The following is a 20,473-nucleotide window of genomic DNA, read 5'->3' on the forward strand; positions in this document are numbered from 1 at the left end:
TGTGGAAAACAAACAGGTATACAAAAGTGTGCAACAGAAAGCTCTGGGTAAGTGGGACGTCTACTCACCTGGGAGGCCCCCCCAGTGCGTGGCCTGTTGCCGTTACTCCCGGAGAACCCTCCCCAGCACCTGGCCGTAGTGTGCCCTCCACGACCGCACTTGGTGCAGGAGACAGGCCCCCTCGGGCTCTTCCTACTCCGTTCTCTAGCGCCGGCACCCCCGAGCTCCATAGGGCTCGGCTCGGAGGTGCCGGAGGGCGGAATGGACGGACTCCCCTCGGGACGTCCACGGGTGGCCAGCAGGGTGTCCAGACGGATGGACATATCGACCAACTGGTCGAAGGTAAGATGGGTATCCCTGCAGGCCAACTCACGTTGAATGTCCTCTCGTAGGCTACATCGAAAATGGTCGATGAGAGCCCGTTCATTCCACCCTGCATCCGCCGCTAGAGTCCGGTACTCTAGAGCGAACACCTGAGCGCTCCTCCTCCCCTGTCTCAAATGGACTAGCCGCTCCCCCGCCGCTTTGCCCTCAGGTGGATGGTCGAACACGGCCTTGAAGCAGCGGGAGAACTCGGTGTAGGTGATGGTGTTGGTGTCCATCCTCCTCCACTCGGCGTTAGCCCACTCCAACGCCTTGCCCGTGAGACAGGAGATGAGGGCGGAAACGCTCTCGTATCCCGAGGGCACCGGGTGTACAGTGGCCAGGTAGAGCTCCACCTGCAGGAGGAACCCCTGACACCCGGCAGCTGTTCCGTCATACGCCCTCGGGAGCGAGAGCCGAATCCCCCTGGGTTCCGAACCTGGGACTGGTGGACCGACCGATGGGATGGACAGGGTAGGTGGAGGTATGGGTACCCTGCTGGCCTCCCATCGGTGCATGATGTTGATTACCTCCTGTAGAGCGGTCTCCAGTTGTCGGATCTGGTCCTCTTGCCCACGGAGATGCTCCTCGAGCGACACAGGCGTCACTGCCGATCCTGCTGATTCCATTATAAGGTGTGTGATTCTGTCAAGGCGTGCTGAAGGTGGGTGTGGTGTAGGAATCATGCGCAGGACGCAGAGGCTCAGTCCAAACGTTTTAGTGCAATATATATATATTATATATACAACAAAAGCACCATAAGCCCGAAGGCAAAATACAAGACGCACACAGGCGACAAAACAAATGACGCACAAACATGTGCAAAACAACCCTCTCCAAAACACTGGAGGGAAAATGTAGCTCCAAACACGAAACAGAAGCGCAATCACACACAACGACAAGCACACACAACGAGAACTAAATAGGACACTAACGAGGACTAACAAGACACAGGTGTACAACATCCAGACAAAACCAAATGAACATGAAACATAGATCGGTGGCAGCTAGTACTCCGGGGACGACGACCGCCGAAGCCTGCCCGAACCAGGAGGAGGAGCAGTCTCGGCCGAAACCGTGACAGCTGTAACGTAACAAAATGTGGGAAAAGGGAAGGGGTTTCAATACTTTCCGAATGCACTGTACACACCCAGTAATTTATTGTGTAAAACACCAACGTTTCGCCATCACTGTGCCTTCTTCAGGGTAATGTCATGAATGCTTAAACCAGGTTATGTAGACAAACAATGCAATTAGTGCAAACAATGACAATATATGGTACCCAAAAAGGTTCCATCCTTTGATACAGGTTATATGGCAATAGGAGGGGTGGGGTGGGTGGAACTTAAAAGAACATCAATAAAAACCATGAATTTCCAAGATTCCACTCCATTTCATTCCCCATTTGATCCTCTTTCAAGGTCTCTCTGGCCTTCTGTTCTGCCAAACACAAATTGCAAACTGACACATAGGCTAGAAGATATTGTTATCTTGAATTAGTCCTATCTCTTGTCTCTTGTGCAATAATGCAAAACAAGCTGTTGGAAACCATTCTATTATGGTGCATTTCCACTAGGCTTAGACAGGGCTTGATCTAAAGGCTTGTGACATCCATATAAAAACATTCAGAAATGTGATATTTTATAAAAGTTTAATATGTTGATATTTAATACTTTGATTTAAGTTATACTGTATCTTGTCTCAGAATAGATACATAGTCAAGTAATGAAGTCATGTTTGAGAGGTAGACTATGAGTAGACACTGTAGGTTAATGCCAGAAAGGCCAGAAAGAACCATGACATCCCTGGACCCTTGCGATCGTTATAATACTGACAGTTGGCACGTGACGCAGGGAGATTAAGGGGTAGGCGGGACTGGAGAGCACCTGGTGCGCTCGCTTCTGCACAATGCGCTCGTGCCAGTATTTGGAATTTATTGCACAGGCTATCCCTTTGGTGGATAGAGCAATGTCTGTTTCTTCCTCCATTCAAACTTACGCTGCATCAATCCACCGAGTCTGTTCCAACAGAAGGACGTAAATGGTTGTCATCATCATCTTTGCTGCTCCTATGTTGTCCTTGGGATTCCCCGCAATCTTATTGCTTCAATTTGAAAAGTAGGATAATTCAACGATGTGGATATCGCTGTTGTTCCTGCTCTTCCCGTCTGTTTTGCTCTTCTTTGGCTTTGGCTGCCGGTGCACTTCCAGCTTTGTGTGTCCGGGGATCTGCCGGTGTTCCTTCAACACCATTACATGTAACAACATCACGGAGAAGTCCGTTCCAATGAGCGAAAGGGGTCCAAGACTGTAAGTGGTTAATATTACATCTAAGCTGATGAATATTTTGTGGATGGATAGTTTACATAATATTGGTGCGCATTTACGCACGGGTCAAATCAATTGGAACCAGAGCGCATGCATGCAAATACAATGTTAAAATCGTTTAAAAGATTAGGCATGTATGGTGGTGTTCACAAGTGTTCACTTCTGTTATTACTTGCCTTGATAGACTACTATTGGTGTTACTTTCAGAAGATGTAGCGGATAATTGATCAATTACATAAGCCTATGTAATAACGTTTACCAATAACGTTTCCATTGGGTAGGTTGTGAGGGGCACATTATGTTCCAAAGCCTTGTAAGTCTACGAAAACTTGCTTTCTATGCATTGAAAATTCCCAGCAACATCATTTTGGTTTGATTATACCCAACAAGTTCAAGCTACTGAATTTGATGTAATGCTCTGGATCCTTTCTCCAGTCCTTAGAGGCTGACTGAGATACGTTCTGTTTATGCTGTTTCATCCTCAAATCCCTAGGCTCTAAAACACTATTATGGCCAACTTGTGAATTTGGAATTAATTGATTTGGATATGGCTAAATTCAGGTTTCCTATTGTATTCTACACTATTATTTTATATTTGAAACATACTAGCCTGTGTGTGTGTGTGTGTGTGTGTGTGTGTGTGTGTGTGTGTGGAGCAGGGCCAGGTGATAATTCGAGGTGCCATCTATGGAGAGAAGTCCAAAGCTGCATGTTGTAAATTAGTTCAAAGCAAATCTCTCTTGGCAGAGTATAGAGGCCATCTCCTGCAGTCAAGTTTCCATTAAAGGGATAGTTCAGTTTTCTGAAGTTTAGCATTGCTACATTCTGCAAAATTGTGAGCCAGATTATTCTTGAAATTGCTAAATAACCAGCCAATTGATTTCAAAATGTTTCAGAGGACACAAAAACACCCTATAGAGAAGTCAAAAATAAGCTGAACATTAAAAGTGAACTATCCCTTTAAAGTTGTCTGTCTGTAAGACACATTTTGGCAGACAGACTGTTTATAAAACCCCTATAAGTCTTCTGCCAGATCATTTGCTGAGGTCATTTTTACACAGCCAGTTCTCCAGTGTTAAATCAACACTGACGGGTCCACACTTAGTTTAACTAGTGTTAAATTAATGTCTACTTAGTGTAAAGCCTTATTTGCATATTTCCTAGAGTGCCTTGCCTTTCGAGTGAATTGTAGACTTAGCACCCATGACTGTATTTGTTAGGGACAGTGACATGGTTGTTGCGTTCATAAATGCTCAGTCCTGTGGCCTTCACCAAGTGAGATCCTAAGTGAATATGTTATCATTAACATTTTATCATTTACCACAGTAACAAGTATTTAGTAAGGCCTTATTTTGAGGGCCTAGTTTAACCCTAATACAGTGGCCTGAAACTCATGTTTTTCAGGCCTTGCAAGTCACATTATGATGGCTTGCAAAGTGCTGTGTAATTCTTACTGGAAGCCAGCCAGAGTGGGTGTATCCAACATTTTGCATTTTCATTCAACACTGCCTGTATTCAGAATGACTGCCAAATTGGGTAAACTAAGATATGAGACTACCTAAGCCATCTAAACTGGAACAACCATTTCAGTAACGGGTGCAATAAGTCCAAGTAACAGATTGGATTTGTTTATAAAAATGTATTTTATTTATATTTGAGTAGCATAATATTAATTAATCAATCAATATACATGCAAAAATATAGATATTGAAACAAACTATTCTAAAAATCAACCTGCAACAGAGCATGCTGGGAAATATGATAATGGTGGGCGTGGTTTGGTTTAAAACTGGTTATTAACACCAACACTGGGGTTCTTTTGAAGGAATGAGTGTTAATTTAACACTTACATAATTCATTTAACACCAGTATGAAAATGTTTACTGAATCCTGTCCAGGCAGTCTTCACAAATGACCATGTTGTACCTTTAAGAGGCTAAAGCTTGCCTAGTTAAATAAAGGTTAAATAAAATAATAAAATAAAGCCACAACAAGACCTAATGGAATCAGTTATCTAGTGTTGATTTTTCAGTTTAACATTTCTAGGGTTGATTCAGGAGAACACTATGTTTTTTGTTAGACTCCCCCTGCAGTGTGTTTGGTAATGAACAAGGTATGATTCACTTCAACACTTTTAATGAAAAAAGACATTGAGAGGAAGGGTAAGAAAAACATAGTTTATCACCCTCACGCATTTTTACCTTGCACTTGTTAATTTATTCAAGGCTTAATTGCCATTCATTCTCCAAGCTATCAGACAATCACTAGGCCTACGCAATGGGATTTTGTTGTGCATTATTGCTTTTTACATTTACATTTACATTTTAGTCATTTAGCAGACGCTCTTATCCAGAGCGACTTACAGTTAGTGAGTGCATACATTTTCCTAATATAACAATAGGATTCCAATTACCTTACAGCCTCTACTCCCCACACAACCTCCATCAGCCTCCTTCAGTACATTTTGAAATTAATCACATTCTGCAAAAGGAAATAGTGCACTCATTCAATAACATCACACCATCATAATCACAGAAGCAGCAGCAATCTATGAAAGACTAAAGCAGGGTTCTTCAATTCCGGTCCTGGAGGGCCGAAACACTTCTGTTTTTTATTTCTACCTGGTAGTTAATTGCACTCACCTGCTGTCCCAGGTCTGAATTAGCCCCTGATTAGAAGGAGAGGATGAAAAACAGACGTGTTTCGGCCCTCCAGGACTGGAATTGAAGAACCCTGGACTAAAGGAAAAAGTACATTTGTTTCCCTGGTCTTTAATGTTTCCTGCTTAGTTTGCTGTGTGTGTGTGTGTGTGTGTGTGTGTGTGTGTGTGTGTGTGTGTGTGTGTGTGTGTGTGTGTATGTGTGTGTGTGTGCGTGTGTGTGGTTAAATTAACTTTAATCCTTTTGGGTTCCAAAAGTCCTCACAAGGATAGTAAAGCAAGTGGGGACATTTTTCCGGTCCCTAAAAGGAAAAATGCTATTTTAGGCTTAGGGGTTAGGTTTAGGGTTAGGGTTATAATTAGGGTTAGAGTTAGAATTAGGGTTAGGGGTTAGGGTTTAGGGGCTAGGATTAGGGTTAGGAGTTAGGGTTAGTTTTAGGGTTAGGGGTTTGAGGTTAAGGTTAGGGTTAAGGTTAAGGTTAGGGTTAGATTAAGGGTTAGGGTTAGGTTTAAGGGTGAGGGAAAATATGATTTTTTGGTCCCCACTTGGATAGTAAAGCCAACATGTGTGTGTGTGAGTGTGTGTGTGTGAGTGTGTGTGTGTACTTTGCATGCCATTTACTACATGAGGCCGATCAGACCACATGTGGCCCAGCAGTTAGCTGTAATCTTGTTGGCAGGTTTCATTACAGAACCTGTTTGCCTAGCATAGACCGCCATTTATCAATCTACATTTGTAGTACTGTGTTTGTGTGTGTACTGTATGTTAGATGCTATTTATACAGAACATTTGTATAAAACCTGTATAAACTATATTTATAACTGTGGAGGCTTCTCAGAGGAGGAAGGGGAGGACCATCCTCAGTGAATTTCATAAAAATAAAAATGGTATAACTTTTAAAAAGTTATCCTTTTCAGATAAAACTATACTAAATATAATCACGTCACCAAATAATTGATTAAAACACACTATTTTGCAAGGAAGGTCTACAGTAGCCTCAACAGCACTCTGTAGGGTAGCACCATGTTGTAGCCGGAGGACAGCTAGCTTCCATCCTCCTCTGGGTACATTGACTTCAATACAAAACCTTGGAGGCTTGTGGTTCTCACCCCCTTCCATAGACTTACACAGTAATTATGACAACTTCCAGAGGACGTCCTCCAACCTATCAGAGCTCTTGCAGCATGAACTGACATTTTGTCCACCCAATCAAATGATCAGAGAATTAACCTAGTACTGAAAGCATAAACTACAGCTAGCTAGCATTGCAGTGTATAAAATGTGGTGAGTAGTTGACTCAGAGAGAGAAAGACAATGGTTGAACAGTTTTGAACAAATTAATTTATTCCGAAATGAAGGAGAAACAAGAGAGAAATAGAGAGTCATATTTTTTTCACTTTCACTTTCACTTACTTAGCTAGCAAATGCAGCTAGCTAGTTTAGCCTACTGAAACACTCTGCTCAAACAGAGGGATGCTATGTTAGCTAGCTGGCTATGACTTTCCAACACAACACTGGAACTCTTCCAAGTCAAAGTAAGCTTTTGGTTTTACTAATTTATTACCACCGGGGCCCGCCGGTGTAACTGCTTACTGACTGTACACTGTAACGTTAGTGCATGATTGTAGCGGGTTTACTAACGCGTTAGTTCTATTAGCTATGCTGACTATGACATTACTTTAGCTAATATGGTGACAACAATGTAGGCTGTGTGTAGCGGTTTGGCTTGGAAAGGTTTTTTCACCTGGTCACATACAGCTGATGTGTTGTGCATTGAAGTCCACAAGCGAAAGGGAAGAGGTGAGAGGAGAGCACATAGATGTGAGAAGGAATACAACGTGTCTGCTATAAACAGAAGCAAACGGAACAAAACAAGGATAAACATACCTGAATTTGTCCAAAATAAACTCTTCTTTGCAACTGTTGGACTAATGATTATACCGTATATCAGCTAGCTGCAGGCAAGTCCTCTGTAGCTCAATTGGTAGAGCATGGTGCTTGTAAAGCCAGGGTAGTGGGTTTGATCCCTGGGACTACCCATACCAAAAAATGTATGCACGCATGACTGTAAGTCGCTGTAGATAAAAGCATCTGCTAAATGGCATATTATTATTATAAGAGTGTGCAAGACGGTATTGAATGTCACTGTCTGTCACCTCAAATTTGTCTCTCGACTTGTGTGCACCTACTTTGTAAACTTTAATTCATAGGCTAAGTTGTAGCAACCTCATGATGCGTATATTCCTCTACTGCCATTCATTCCAATTAGACTGTTTTGGATTTCTCCCTAAACACAATGGTTGGCCATTTTCACCCCATTCTGGAACTGATGACATAGCCCCCTCTAATAATTATTCCTCAGTGAGATGTGACACTGCTATTCTATGAGGAGCAGAAGGCAAAGTAAAGTAGAACATAGCCCTTTCCTGCAGTCAAATGACCTAGTGGCCTCATGGGTGGAATGTTATTCATATTTTTCATCATTTCTTAATTAATAAACATAATTTTTAAAAACGTGCCGGAAATCCAGTGTTTCTATGTTAAAACGTTTTTGTTATATTTCAGTCTTCTGTGATGTATATAAAGTGTAATATTGGGATGCAAACTCAAAAATAAAAACATTTCAGCTCTAAATCTGACATGTTACAGGTGTCTTCTTTTGTTTAAGCCCATAACCATGTGTGTGAGGTGTATAATTGTGTTTCAAAGTAGATTTGTTTAAGACTACCAAGAAACAGTCTGTGTGACTCTGGTTTAGCCCACTGCAGTAAAACGTTAATTACATTTACCAGACGCTCTTATCCAGAGTGACTTACAGGAGCAATTAGGGTTAAGTGCCTTGCTCAAGGACACATTGACAGATTTTTCACCTAGTAGGCTCGGGGATTAGATCCAGCAACCTTTCGGTTACTGGCACAACGCTCTTAACCACTAAGCTACAACAAAGTAGTACTTCAACCCTTTGTGGAGCATACAGTGAGGGAAAAAAGTATTTGATCCCCTGCTGATTTTGTACGTTTGCCCACTGACAAATAAATTGTCAGTCTATAATTTTAATGGTAGGTTTATTTGAACAGTGAGAGACAGAATAACAACAAAGACATCCAGAAAAACGCATGTCAAAAATGTTATAAATTGATTTGCATTTTAATGAGGGAAATAAGTATTTGACCCCTCTGCAAAACATGACTTAGTACTTGGTGGCAAAACCCTTGTTGGCAATCATAGAGGTCAGACGTTTCTTGTAGTTGGCCACCAGGTTTCCACACATCTCAGGAGGGATTTTGTCCCACTCCTCTTTGCAGATCTTCTCCAAGTCATAAAGGTTTCGAGGCTGACGTTTGGCAACTCAAACCTTCAGCTCCTTCCACAGGCTAGGCCACTCCAGGACCTTAATGTGCTTCTTCTTGAGCGACTCCTTTGTTGCCTTGGCCGTGTGTTTTGGGTCATTGTCATGCTGGAATACTCATCCACAACCCATTTTCAATGACCTGGCTGAGGGAAGGAGGTTCTCTCCCAAGATTTGAAAGTACATGGCCCCGTCCATCGTCCCTTTGATGCGGTGAAGTTGTCCTGTCCCCTTAGCAGAAAAACACCCCCAAAGCATAATGTTTCCACCTCCATGTTTGACGGTGGGGATGGTGTTCTTGGGGTCATAGGCAGCATTCCTCCTCCTCCAAACACGGCGAGGTAAGTTGGTGCCAAAGAGCTCGATTTAGGTCTCATCTGACCACAACACTTTCACCCAGTTCTCCTCTGAATCATTCAGATGTTCATTGGCAAACTTCAGACGGCCCTGTATATGTGCTTTCTTGAGCAGGGGGACAATGCGGGTGCTGCAGGATTTCAGTCCTTCATGGCGTAGTGTGTTACCAATTGTTTTCTTGGTGACTTTGGTCCCAGCTGCCTTGAGATCATTGACAAGATCCTCCCGTGTAGTTCTGGGCTGATTCCTCACCGTTCTCAAGATCATTGCAACTCCACAAGGTGAGATCTTGCATGGAGCCCCAGGCCGAGGGAGATTGACAGTTCTTTTGTGTTTCTTCCATTTGCGAATAATCCCACCAACTGTTGTCACCTTCTCAACAAGCTGCTTGGCGATGGTCTTGTAGCCCATTCCAGCCTTGTGTAGGTCTACAATCTTGTCCCTGACATCCTTGGAGAGCTCTTTGGTCTTGGCTATGGAGGAGAGTTTGGAATCTGATTGATTGATTGCTTCTGTGGACAGGTGTCCCTTTAAGAGTGTGCTCCTAATCTCAGCTCGTTACCTGTATAAAAGACACCTGGGAGCCAGAAATCGTTCTGATTGAGAGGGGGTCAAATACTTATTTCCCTCATTAAAATGCAAATCAATTTATAACATTTTTGACATGCATTTTTCTGGATTATTTTGTTGTTATTCTGTCTCTCACTGTTCAAATAAACCTACCATTAAAATTATAGACTGATCATTTCTTTGTAAGTGGGCAAACGTACAAAATCAGCAGGGGACCAAATACTTTTTTCCCTCACTGTTAATCTAATATAGTCACTTTGAGTTCCCTTACAGAAAAACCACATGATTTCACTTGTGAAATTTCCACATGTAATATTTTATTTCACATATGAAGCCATGTGATTTTGGGACACTGATTATATTTCACATGAGGATTTCACAAGATGACACCCTGCAAACAGTAATTACTTGTTAAGATGTCAAAGGAACTTCACAAAATAGTCACAGTTTTTTCAACTTACATATTTGACTATGTTGTGTATGTTTACTTACAGTTGAAGTCGGAAGTTTACATACACCTGTCACGACCCGGTGCGAGAAACAGTCACTAATAATTGTCAGAACCCAGAAGATGAGGCAGACACAGCAGTACTAGAGATGGTGGTTTAATAAAGAACAAAATCCTCAGGCAAAGAAACTAAATCCACAATGTCCAAAAATAAAGCCAAGAGGCACAAAGAGGAAAACCTCCAAAAAAACAAAGAAACTCCACAAAGTGGTAAAAATCCCACCAGAGAAATATCCATATAACACAAGGCTTGGGCTGGGGCTGGGTGCTAACTTACAAACACTGAGCAAGGAACTGAGGAACACACAGGGTTTAAATACTAACAAGGGAATGACCTACAGGTGCAAACAATAATTAGATCAAGAAAAAACAAAAGGTACAAAAAAGGTGCAATGGGGACATCTAGTGACCAAAACCCGAACAGTCATGGCCAAAACCTGACAGAATCCCCCTCCTAGGAACGGCTCCTGACGTTCCTACCAGCCTTCTCAGGGTGGAGGGCCCTGAACTGACGAATGAGGTCAGGGTCCAGTATGTCCTTGGCAGGAACCCAGGAGCGCTCCTCGGGACCGTAGCCTTCCCAGTCCACCAGATACTGCCAGGACCGCTGCACCCGGCGGGAATCCAGTATCCGGTGGACGGTATAAGCCGACTGGCCACCGATGACACGGGGCGGAGGGGGAGGTCTGCCTGCCGGAATAAGGGGAGAAAAAACAACAGGTTTTAATAAAGAAATGTGAAATGTTGGATTGATCTTAAGGGATCTGGGTAAGTGCAGGCGAAAAGTAACGGGATTGACTCTCCTGGCAATCTTAAAGGGACCGATGAACCTCTGGGACAGCTTGCGAGACTCCACCCGTAGCGGTAGGTTCTTAGTTGAGAGCCATACTCTCTGGCCGGGGTACAGGGTAGGACCGGGACGGCGACCTCTGTTTGCTTGTCGTTGGTACTGCTGAGAGGAACGCAGAAGATTAAGACGTGCCTTCTTCCACGTAAGCCGACAGCGTCTGATGAACCTCGAGGCTGAAGGCACTCTGACTTCTGCCTCCTGGTCCGGGAACAATAGAGGTGCATAGCCAAACTGACACTCATGCGGGGACATACCAGTGGAGGAGGAGCACAAGGTGTTGTGCGCGTACTCGGCCCAAACAATGAAGGATGACCAAGTGGACGGGTTGTTGGAAACCATGCATCTGAGGGTGGTTTCCAGCTCCTGATTCATCCTCTCAGTTTGGCCATTGGACTCCGGATGGTACCCGGAAGATAAACTGGCCGTGGCCCCTATGAGTTGGCAGAAGGCCTTCCAAAACCTTGAGGCGAACTGGGGACCTCTGTCGGAAACCATATCTTGCGGGATCCCAAAGACTCGGAACACATGGTTAATCACCAACTCAGCTGTTTCCTTGGCAGAAGGTAATTTGGTCAAAGGAACAAACCTGGCCGCCTTAGAAAACCTGTCGATGATGACTAGGATCGTAGTATTACCATGGGACGGAGGAAGGCCAGTAATAAAGTCCAATGAGATATGGGACCAGGGTCGGTGGGGAATAGATAGAGGGTGAAGGAGTCCTTGAGGGCGAAGGTGAGAAGATTTTCCCTGGCAGCACACGGAACAGGCCTTGATGAAAGTGGCAACGTCTTCCTTCATGGTGGGCCACCAGAACTTACGCTGGATGAACTCCAAGGTGCGGCCTATGCCCGGGTGACAGGTGAGGCGAGAGGAGTGCCCCCACCGAAGGACTTGGGACCTTGCTGCCTTGGGAACAAACAACCGATTAGCAGGACCTCCACCAGGGCCCGGTTCGATGGCTTGAGCTTGTTTCACGGTATCCTCCACTTGCCACGAGATCGGAGCCACGATCTTAGCGGCCGGAAGGACAGTCATGTCAGTATCTTCTCGAATGGCAGGAGAGTAGATTCGTGACAAGGCGTCCGGTTTGAGATTCTTCGACCCGGGTCTATAGGTGAGGATAAACTGAAATCGGCTGAAGAAAAGAGACCATCGAGCTTGTCTGGCGTTCAACCGCTTCGCCTGCTGGATATACTCCAGATTCTTGTGGTCCGTAAGCACTTGAAACGGTTGAGAAGCCCCCTCGAGCCAGTGTCTCCATTCCTTCAATGCCATCTTAACCGCTAGGAGTTCACGGTCCCCCACATCGTAATTCCTCTCGGCCGGGGTAAGCCGGTGAGAGAAGAAGGCGCAAGGATGAAGCTTCTTGTCTTCACCCCTCTGAGACAGGACAGCTCCAACCCCAACCTCTGATGCGTCTACCTCCACCACAAAAGGTTCCTCCGCCGTTGGTAGTGTCAGGATGGGAGCAGAGAGGATGCGCTGCTTGAGTCCTTGGAAGGCCGTCTCAGCTTCTCTCCCCCACAGAAACCTTGTGTTGCCACCCTTGGTTACCGCCGAGAGAGGGGCTGCCACCGAGCTGAAGTTCTTGATGAACTTGCGGTAAAAGTTGGTGAAGCCCAGGAAACGTTGAACTTCCTTAACGGACTTGGGGGTGGGCCAATCCGCTACCGCCTCTACCTTCTTGGGGTCCATCTGGACTCGTCCGGGTTCCACAATAAATCCCAGGAATTGTACTCGAGAGGAATGGAATTCACACTTCTCCGGCTTAACGTACAAATGGCTGTCTAGGAGGCGTTTGAGCACTTGTCTGACATGCTTAGTGTGTTCTTGAAGGGAGCTCGAAAAGATGAGGATGTCATCCAAGTACACAAACACGAAGATGTTAAGCATATCCCTAAGCACATCGTTTATGAGCGCTTGGAACACAGCCGGAGCGTTGGTCAGGCCGAAGGGCATCACCGAGTATTCGTAGTGACCAGTAGGCGTGTTGAAAGCGGTCTTCCACTCGTCCCCGGGTTTGATCCGCACAAGATGGTATGCGTTCCGAAGGTCAAGCTTAGTGAAGACAACTGCTTCCTGGAGCAGCTCAAAGGCTGTGGCCATAAGAGGTAGCGGGTAGCGGTTACGGACAGTTATGGCATTGAGTCCCCGGTAGTCGATGCAAGGTCGTAATCCGCCGTCTTTCTTGGCCACAAAGAAAAACCCTGCTCCCGCCGGCGAGGTAGATGGACGCATGAGGCCTGCTGTCAGAGCGTCCTTGATGTAGGTATCCATAGCAGCTCGTTCGGGTGGAGAAAGGGAAAAGATCCGACCCCTGGGAGGGCAGGTCCCCGGCAACAGGTCGATGGTGCAATCGTAAGGTCTATGGGGTGGTAGTTTGGTGGCCCTCTGTTTGCTAAATACCAGTTTGAGGTCATGGTAACACTCGGGAACTCGGGACAAGTCGATGGATTCTAGAGACTCGGAAGGAGAACTCTGGGAACTCGGGAAGATACAAGTGGCTTGGCACGTGGGACCCCACTGCTTGATAGTGCCCACAGACCAGTCGATGTGAGGGTTATGGCTGTGAAGCCAGGGATAGCCAAGGACGAGAGGAAACTCGGAACAGGCGATCAGATGAAAGTTCATCACTTCCTTGTGTTGGGAAACTGAAAGTCGTAAGGGGGTAGTGGCACGAGTGACAAGTCCAGATCCCAAAGGACTTCTATCCAACGTAGTAACCCTTATGGGGTCACTTAGAGGTTCAGAAGGAACGCCATTCTCCTTCGCCCAGATCCCATCCATGAAGTTACCTGCGGCTCCAGAGTCTACCAAGGCTTGCAGAGAAACCTCGTGGTCGTCCCAGGAAAGGGTAACAGGAATGAGCAGGCGGGAGTTGGATGGATGGGAGGAGGTTATGTTTCCCGTTACAGTCCTCCCAGGCCTGCACGGGAGAGTGCGTTTCCCTGGAGCCCGGGACATGTGGAGCGGAAATGGCCCGGTTTGCCGCAATATAGACAGCATCGCTCCCTCATCCGGCGGTCTCTCTCAGCCTGGGAGATGCGTCCAACCTGCATGAGTTCTGGTGGAGCCAGCGAGGATAAAGGTGGAGACTCAGAGTTGGAACCGATAGGAACTAGGGTGAGCGGTCTATGGTTTTGTTCTCTCTCTCTCAGACGCTGGTCTATGCGTGAAGCCAACTTGATAAGGGACTCGAGGTTGTCCGGTGGTTCCCGAGTGGCCAGTTCATCTTGGATGGTGTCAGAAAGACCCTTCAAAAAACACACTGTGAGCGCCTCGTCGTTCCAGCCACTTGCTGCTGCCACAGTGCGGAACTGGATGGCATAGTCCGTCACGCTGCGCCGACCTTGGCGGAGAGTCAGGAGCTGATTGGCTGAGTCAGGGCCGTTGGTAGGACCTTGAAACACTCGCTTGAATTCTTCAGCAAAGGCAGAGTAGCTGGCACAGCAGGGACTTTGGGCATCCCACACAGCAGTAGCCCAGGCTAGAGCCTTTTCCGACAGCAGGGTGATGATATATGCTATCTTGGACCGGTCGGTGGGAAACGACGATGGTTGCAGCTCAAAGGAGAGAGAACATTGGGTGAAAAACCCCTTACAAACACTTGGATCCCCTGAGAACCGTTGGGGAGGCGGCAGACGAGGTTCCGCCAGGGGATTAACTGCCAGGGGCCCTTGAATCGGATGAACTGGAGCAGAAGCGGTTGCCGGGGAAAGTCGATCCGAAATCTGCTTTATGGACGTCAGCATCTCTGACAGAAGTTGAGAATGTCTAGCCATTAAGGCCTCTTGCTGAACCAGAGCAGCTTCGTGGCGTTGGACAGTCCCCTCATGGTGGGACAGCATGGAACAAAAATCCTGGGTACTGGCTGCCTCTGGGTTCATAATAATGGCTCAGTGTTTCTGTCACGACCCGGTGCGAGAAACAGTCACTAATAATTGTCAGAACCCAGAAGATGAGGCAGACACAGCAGTACTAGAGATGGTGGTTTAATAAAGAACAAAATCCTCAGGCAAAGAAACTAAATCCACAATGTCCAAAAATAAAGCCAAGAGGCACAAAGAGGAAAACCTCCAAAAAAACAAAGAAACTCCACAAAGTGGTAAAAATCCCACCAGAGAAATATCCATATAACACAAGGCTTGGGCTGGGGCTGGGTGCTAACTTACAAACACTGAGCAAGGAACTGAGGAACACACAGGGTTTAAATACTAACAAGGGAATGACCTACAGGTGCAAACAATAATTAGATCAAGAAAAAACAAAAGGTACAAAAAAGGTGCAATGGGGACATCTAGTGACCAAAACCCGAACAGTCATGGCCAAAACCTGACAACACCTTAGCCAAATACATTTAAGCTCAGTTTTTCACAATTCCTGACATTTAATACTAGTAAGAATTCCCTGTCTTAGGTCAGTTAGGATCACCACTTTATTTTAAGAATGTGATATGTCAGAATAATAGTAGAGAGAATGATTTATTTCAGCTTTTATTTCTTTCATCACATTCCCAGTGGGTCAGAAGTTTACATACACTCAATTAGTATTTGGTAGCATTGCCTTTAAATTGTTTAACTGGGGTCAAACGTTTTGGGTAGCCTTCCACAAGCTTCCCACAATAAGTTGGGTGAATTTTGGCCCATTCCTCCTGACAGAGCTCGTGTAACTGAGTCAGGTTTGTAGGCCTCCTTGCTTGCAAACACTTTTTCAGTTCTGCCCACACATTTTCTAAAGGATTGATGTCAGGGCTTTGTGATGGCCACTTCAATACCTTGACTTTGTTGTCCTTAAGACATTTTGCCACAACTTTGGAAGTATGCTTGGGGTCATTGTCCATTTGGAAGACCAATTTGCGACCAAGCTTTAACTTCCTGACTAATTTCTTAAGATGTTGCTTCAATATATCCACATGATCTTCCTTCCTCATGATGCCATCTATTTTCTGAAATCCACCAGTCCCTCCTGCAGCAAAGCACCCCCACAGCATGATGCTGCCACCCCCGTGCTTCACGGTTGGGATGGTGTTCTTCGGATTGCAAGCAACCCCCTTTTTCCTCCAAACATAACGATGGTCATTATGGCCAAACAGTTCTATTTTTGTTTCATCAGACCAGAGGACATTTCTCCAAAAAGTACGATCTTTGTCCCCATGTGCAGTTGCAAACCGTAGTCTGGCTTTTCTATGGCGGTTTTGGAGCAGTGGCTTCTTCCTTGCTGAGCGGCCTTTCAGGTTATGTTGATATAGGACTGGTTTTACTGTGGATATAGATACTTTTGTACCTGTTTCCTCCAGCATCTTCACAAGGTCCTTTGCTGTTGTTCTGGGATTGAGTTGCACTTTTCGCACCAAAGTACGTTCATCTCTAGGAGACAGAAAGCGTCTCCTTCCTGAGCGGTATGACGGCTGCGTGGTCCCATGGTGTTTATACTTGTGTACTATTGTTTGTACAGATCAATGTGGTACCTTCAGGCGTTTGGAAATTGCTCCCAAGGATGAACCAGACTTGTGGAGGTCTATAATTTTCTTTCTGAGGTCTTGGCTGATTTCTTTTGATTTTTCCATGATGTCAAGCAAAGGGGCACTGAGTTTGAAGGTAGGCCTTGAAATACATCCACAGGTACACCTCCAATTGACTCAAATGATGTCAGTTAGCCTATCAGAAGCTTCTAAAGCCATGACATCATTCTCTGGAATTTTCCAAGCTGTTTAATTCACCGTTAACTTAGTGTATGTAAACTTCTGACCCACCGGAATTGTGATACAGTGAATTATAAGCGAAATAATCTGTCTGTAAACAATTGTTGGAAAAAGTATTTGTGTCATGCACAAAGTATATGTCCTAACCGACTTGCCAAAACTATAGTTTGTTAACAAGAAATGTGTGTAGTGGTTGAAAAACAAGTTTTAATGACTCCAACCTAAGTGTATGTAAACCTCCAACTCCAATTGTATATAGTCATTATTACTCAAAACATCCTCACCTGGGATTTGAACTCACAACCTTTCGGGTCACGGCATTCCAATTTTCCTGCTACGCCACCATGTCTGTGTCAATCAAATCAAGTCAAATTGTATTTGTCTAATGTGCCGAATACAACAGGTGTAGACCTTACAGTGAAATGCTTACTTACAAGCCCTTAACCAAAAATACAGTTTTAAGAAAGAATACAACAAAAAAATCACAAAAAAATACAAACCAAAATAATATGAAATAAAAGTAACAAATAATTAAAGAGCAGCAGTAAAAAGAATAATAGCGAGGCTATATACAGGGGGATACCGGTACTGAGTCAATGTGTGGGGGCACCAGTTAGTCGAGGTAATTGTGGTAATATGTACATGTAGGTAGAGTTATTAAAGTGACTATGCATAGATAATAAACAGAGAGTAGAAGCAGTGTAAAATAGGGGTGGGGGGGCAATGCAAATAGTCTAGGTAGCCATTTGATTACAGTGGGGAGAACAAGTATTTGATACACTGCCGATTTTGCAGGTTTTCCTACTTACAAAGCATGCAGAGGTCTGTAATTTTTATCATAGGTGCACTTCAACTGTGAGAGACGGAATCTAAAACAAAAATCCAGAAAATCACATTGTATGATTTTTAAGTAATTAATTTGCATTTTATTGCATGACATAAGTATTTGATCACCTACCAACCATTAAGAATTCCGGCTCTCACAGATCTGTTAGTTTTTCTTTAAGAAGCCCTCCTGTTCTCCACTCATTACCTGTATTAACTGCACCTGTTTTAACTTGTTACCTGTATAAAAGACACCTGTCCACACACTCAATCAAACAGACTCCAACCTCTCCACAATGGCCAAGAACAGAGAGCTGTGTAAGGACATCAAGGATAACATTGTAGACCTGCACAAGGCTGGGATGGGCTACAGGACAATAGGCAAGCAGCTTGGTGAGAAGGCAACAACTGTTGGCGCAATTATTAGAAAATGGAAGAAGTTCAAGATGACGGTCAATCACCCTCGGTCTGGGGGTCCATGCAAGATCTCACCTCGTGGGGCATCAATGATCATGAGGAATGTGAGGGATCAGCCCAGAACTACACGGCAGGACCTGGTCAATGACCTGAAGAGAGCTGGGACCACAGTCTCAAAGAAAACCATTAGTAACACACTACGCCGTCATGGATTAAAATCCTGCAGCGCACGCAAGGTCCCCCTGCTCAAGCCAGCGCATGTCCAGGCCCATCTGAAGTTTGCCAATGACCATATGGATGATCCAGAGGAGGAATGGGAGAAGGTCATGTGGTCTGATGAGACAAAAATAGAGCTTTTTGGTCTAAACTCCACTCGCCGTGTTTGGAGGAAGAAGAAGAATGAGTACAACCCCAAGAACACCATCCCAACCGTGAAGCATGGAGGTGGAAACATCATTTGGGGATGCTTTTCTGCAAAGGGGGCAGGACGACTGCACCGTATTGAGGGGAGGATGGATGGGGCCATGTATCGCGAGATCTTGGCCAACAACCTCCTTCCCTCAGTAAGAGCATTGAAGATGGATCGTGGCTGGGTCAATTACAGACCTCTACATGCTTTGTAAGTAGGAAAACCTGCAAAATAGGCAGTGTATCAAATACTTGTTCTCCCCACTGTAGATGTTCAGGAGTCTTACGGCTTGGGGGTAGAAGCTGTTTAGAAGCCTCTTGGACCTAGACTTGGCGTTCCGATAACGCTTGCCGTGCGGTAGCAGAGAGAACAGTCTATGTCTAGGGTGGCTGGAGTCTTTGACAATTCTTAGGACCTTCCTCTGACACTGCCTGGTATAGAGGTCCTGGATGGCAGGAAGCTTGGCCCCAGTGATGTACTGGGCCGTACACACTAACCTCTGTAGTGCCTTGCGGTCGGAGGCCGAGCAGTTGCCATACCAGGCAGTGATGCAACCAGTCAGGATGCTCTCGATGGTGCAGCTGTAGAACCTTTTGAGGATCTGAGGACCCATGCTAAATCTTTTCAGTCTCCTTAGGGGGAATAGGTTTTGTCGTGCCCTCTTCACGACTGTCTTGGTGCGCTTGGACCATGTTGGTGATGTGGTGTTGTTGAGAGGTTTTTGTCCTGGCACCACACGGCCAGGTCTCTGACCTCCTCCCTATAGGCTGTCTCGTCGTTGTCTGTGATCAGGCCTACCACTGTTGTGTCATCTGCAAACTTAATGATGGTGTTGGAGTCATGCCTGGCCATGCAGTCATGAGTGAACAGGGAGTACTGGAGGGGTTGAGCACGCACCCCTGAGGGGCCCCTGTGTTGAGGATCAGCGTGGCGGATGTGTTGTTACCTACCCTTAACACCTGGGGGCGGCCCGTCAGGAAGTCCAGGATCCAGTTGTAGAGGGAGGTGTTTAGTTCCAGGTTCCTTAGCTTAGTGATGAGCTGATTTAGTCAATGACTGATTTCACCTGTATTCCTACACTTTGGACATCAAAGTAAATCTCAGCTTTGTATAATACGCTACAAAATCTATAATATTTATCATAGTGATTCAGGAGTAACATTAAAACAGAATAATATGCCCCACCAACATTAGACAACTATACAGAAAACCCTCGAATTGCTGAAATAAGTCAATGAAATCAATGATGCGAGAATAGCCAGAAAAAAGGCATGCTCTTGAACTGTGGTGACTACTAAGTATTTTTTAAACCTCCCGCTTTGGGCTGGATTTGTCAATGTGTAGTTCATACATGCATAATCTATGAGCAGAATTACCGTGTTACCTCAATTAGCCACGAAATCCCTAGTTTGAAAGTGACTGTTTTTCTAGAAGTTGTGATGCGCCATTTTCCCTACATTTTCCCCCACATGGGCCAGCCTCCTAGCAATTCGAGTTCAACCAATGAGCTTCAGCCCCTCGCCATTTGAGTGACAGCTACCAAGATATACACACATCAGAGCAAGAGAGAGAGAGCAATGACGTGGTGCACATATCTGCACATATGTGAATTTTCGGGGACCAATTTTGGCTCTTGAGTGCTGCTTTCAGAACTACTGGCCAAAACGTACACAAAAGTACTGGAGCATCTCTTTAACTGATAACTAAACTAGCAGTGCAGATGGCACTCTTTCGCTAAGTGCATAGATGTATTATAGGTAATGAATGTGTAGTGGAATTCTGAGAATGCTACAGATATTGTGGAGCAGCAGAAAGGTAAATGTACCCTAAATCCAGAGGTTGTGAGTTCAAATCCCACGTGGGCTCATACTGAAAAGTCAGTACTAAGTCATCATTGATTAAAGCTTTTTACACTATTTTAGCTGAACAGTTCAAAACTGCCATACCATTTACCATTTACCTAAAAAAATACATACCATTTCATTATTTCCTGTGAAATTTGCAATTGCACAATGTGAAATTGTGTGAAAAAAAAGAGACACGTGAGGTCAGATGTTCACATGTTAACACCACCTTTTCACATGTCAAAATAGTAACATGGTTTCACTTCACATGTGAATTGCAGCTTCACATGTGG

At 45.0% G+C, this 20,473-nt stretch overlaps 1 protein-coding gene across 1 annotated transcript in view; it reads left to right on the forward strand.

Moving 5' to 3' along the window:
• Positions 1 to 2,496: 2,496 nt before the first annotated feature.
• Positions 2,497 to 20,473, forward strand: part of lhcgr (luteinizing hormone/choriogonadotropin receptor) — a gene marked incomplete at both ends in the record, with an annotated part of 28,972 nt that continues 10,995 nt past the window's right edge. The window contains one exon of the mRNA XM_084141414.1: positions 2,497 to 2,672. Coding sequence (XP_083997540.1) covers positions 2,497 to 2,672 — 176 coding nt within the window. The remainder of the gene's footprint in view (positions 2,673 to 20,473) is intronic.

This window comes from Coregonus lavaretus, assembly GCF_964263955.1.
Source record: "Coregonus lavaretus genome assembly, chromosome: 25".
NCBI classification, from domain to species: Eukaryota; Metazoa; Chordata; class Actinopteri; order Salmoniformes; family Salmonidae; genus Coregonus; species Coregonus lavaretus.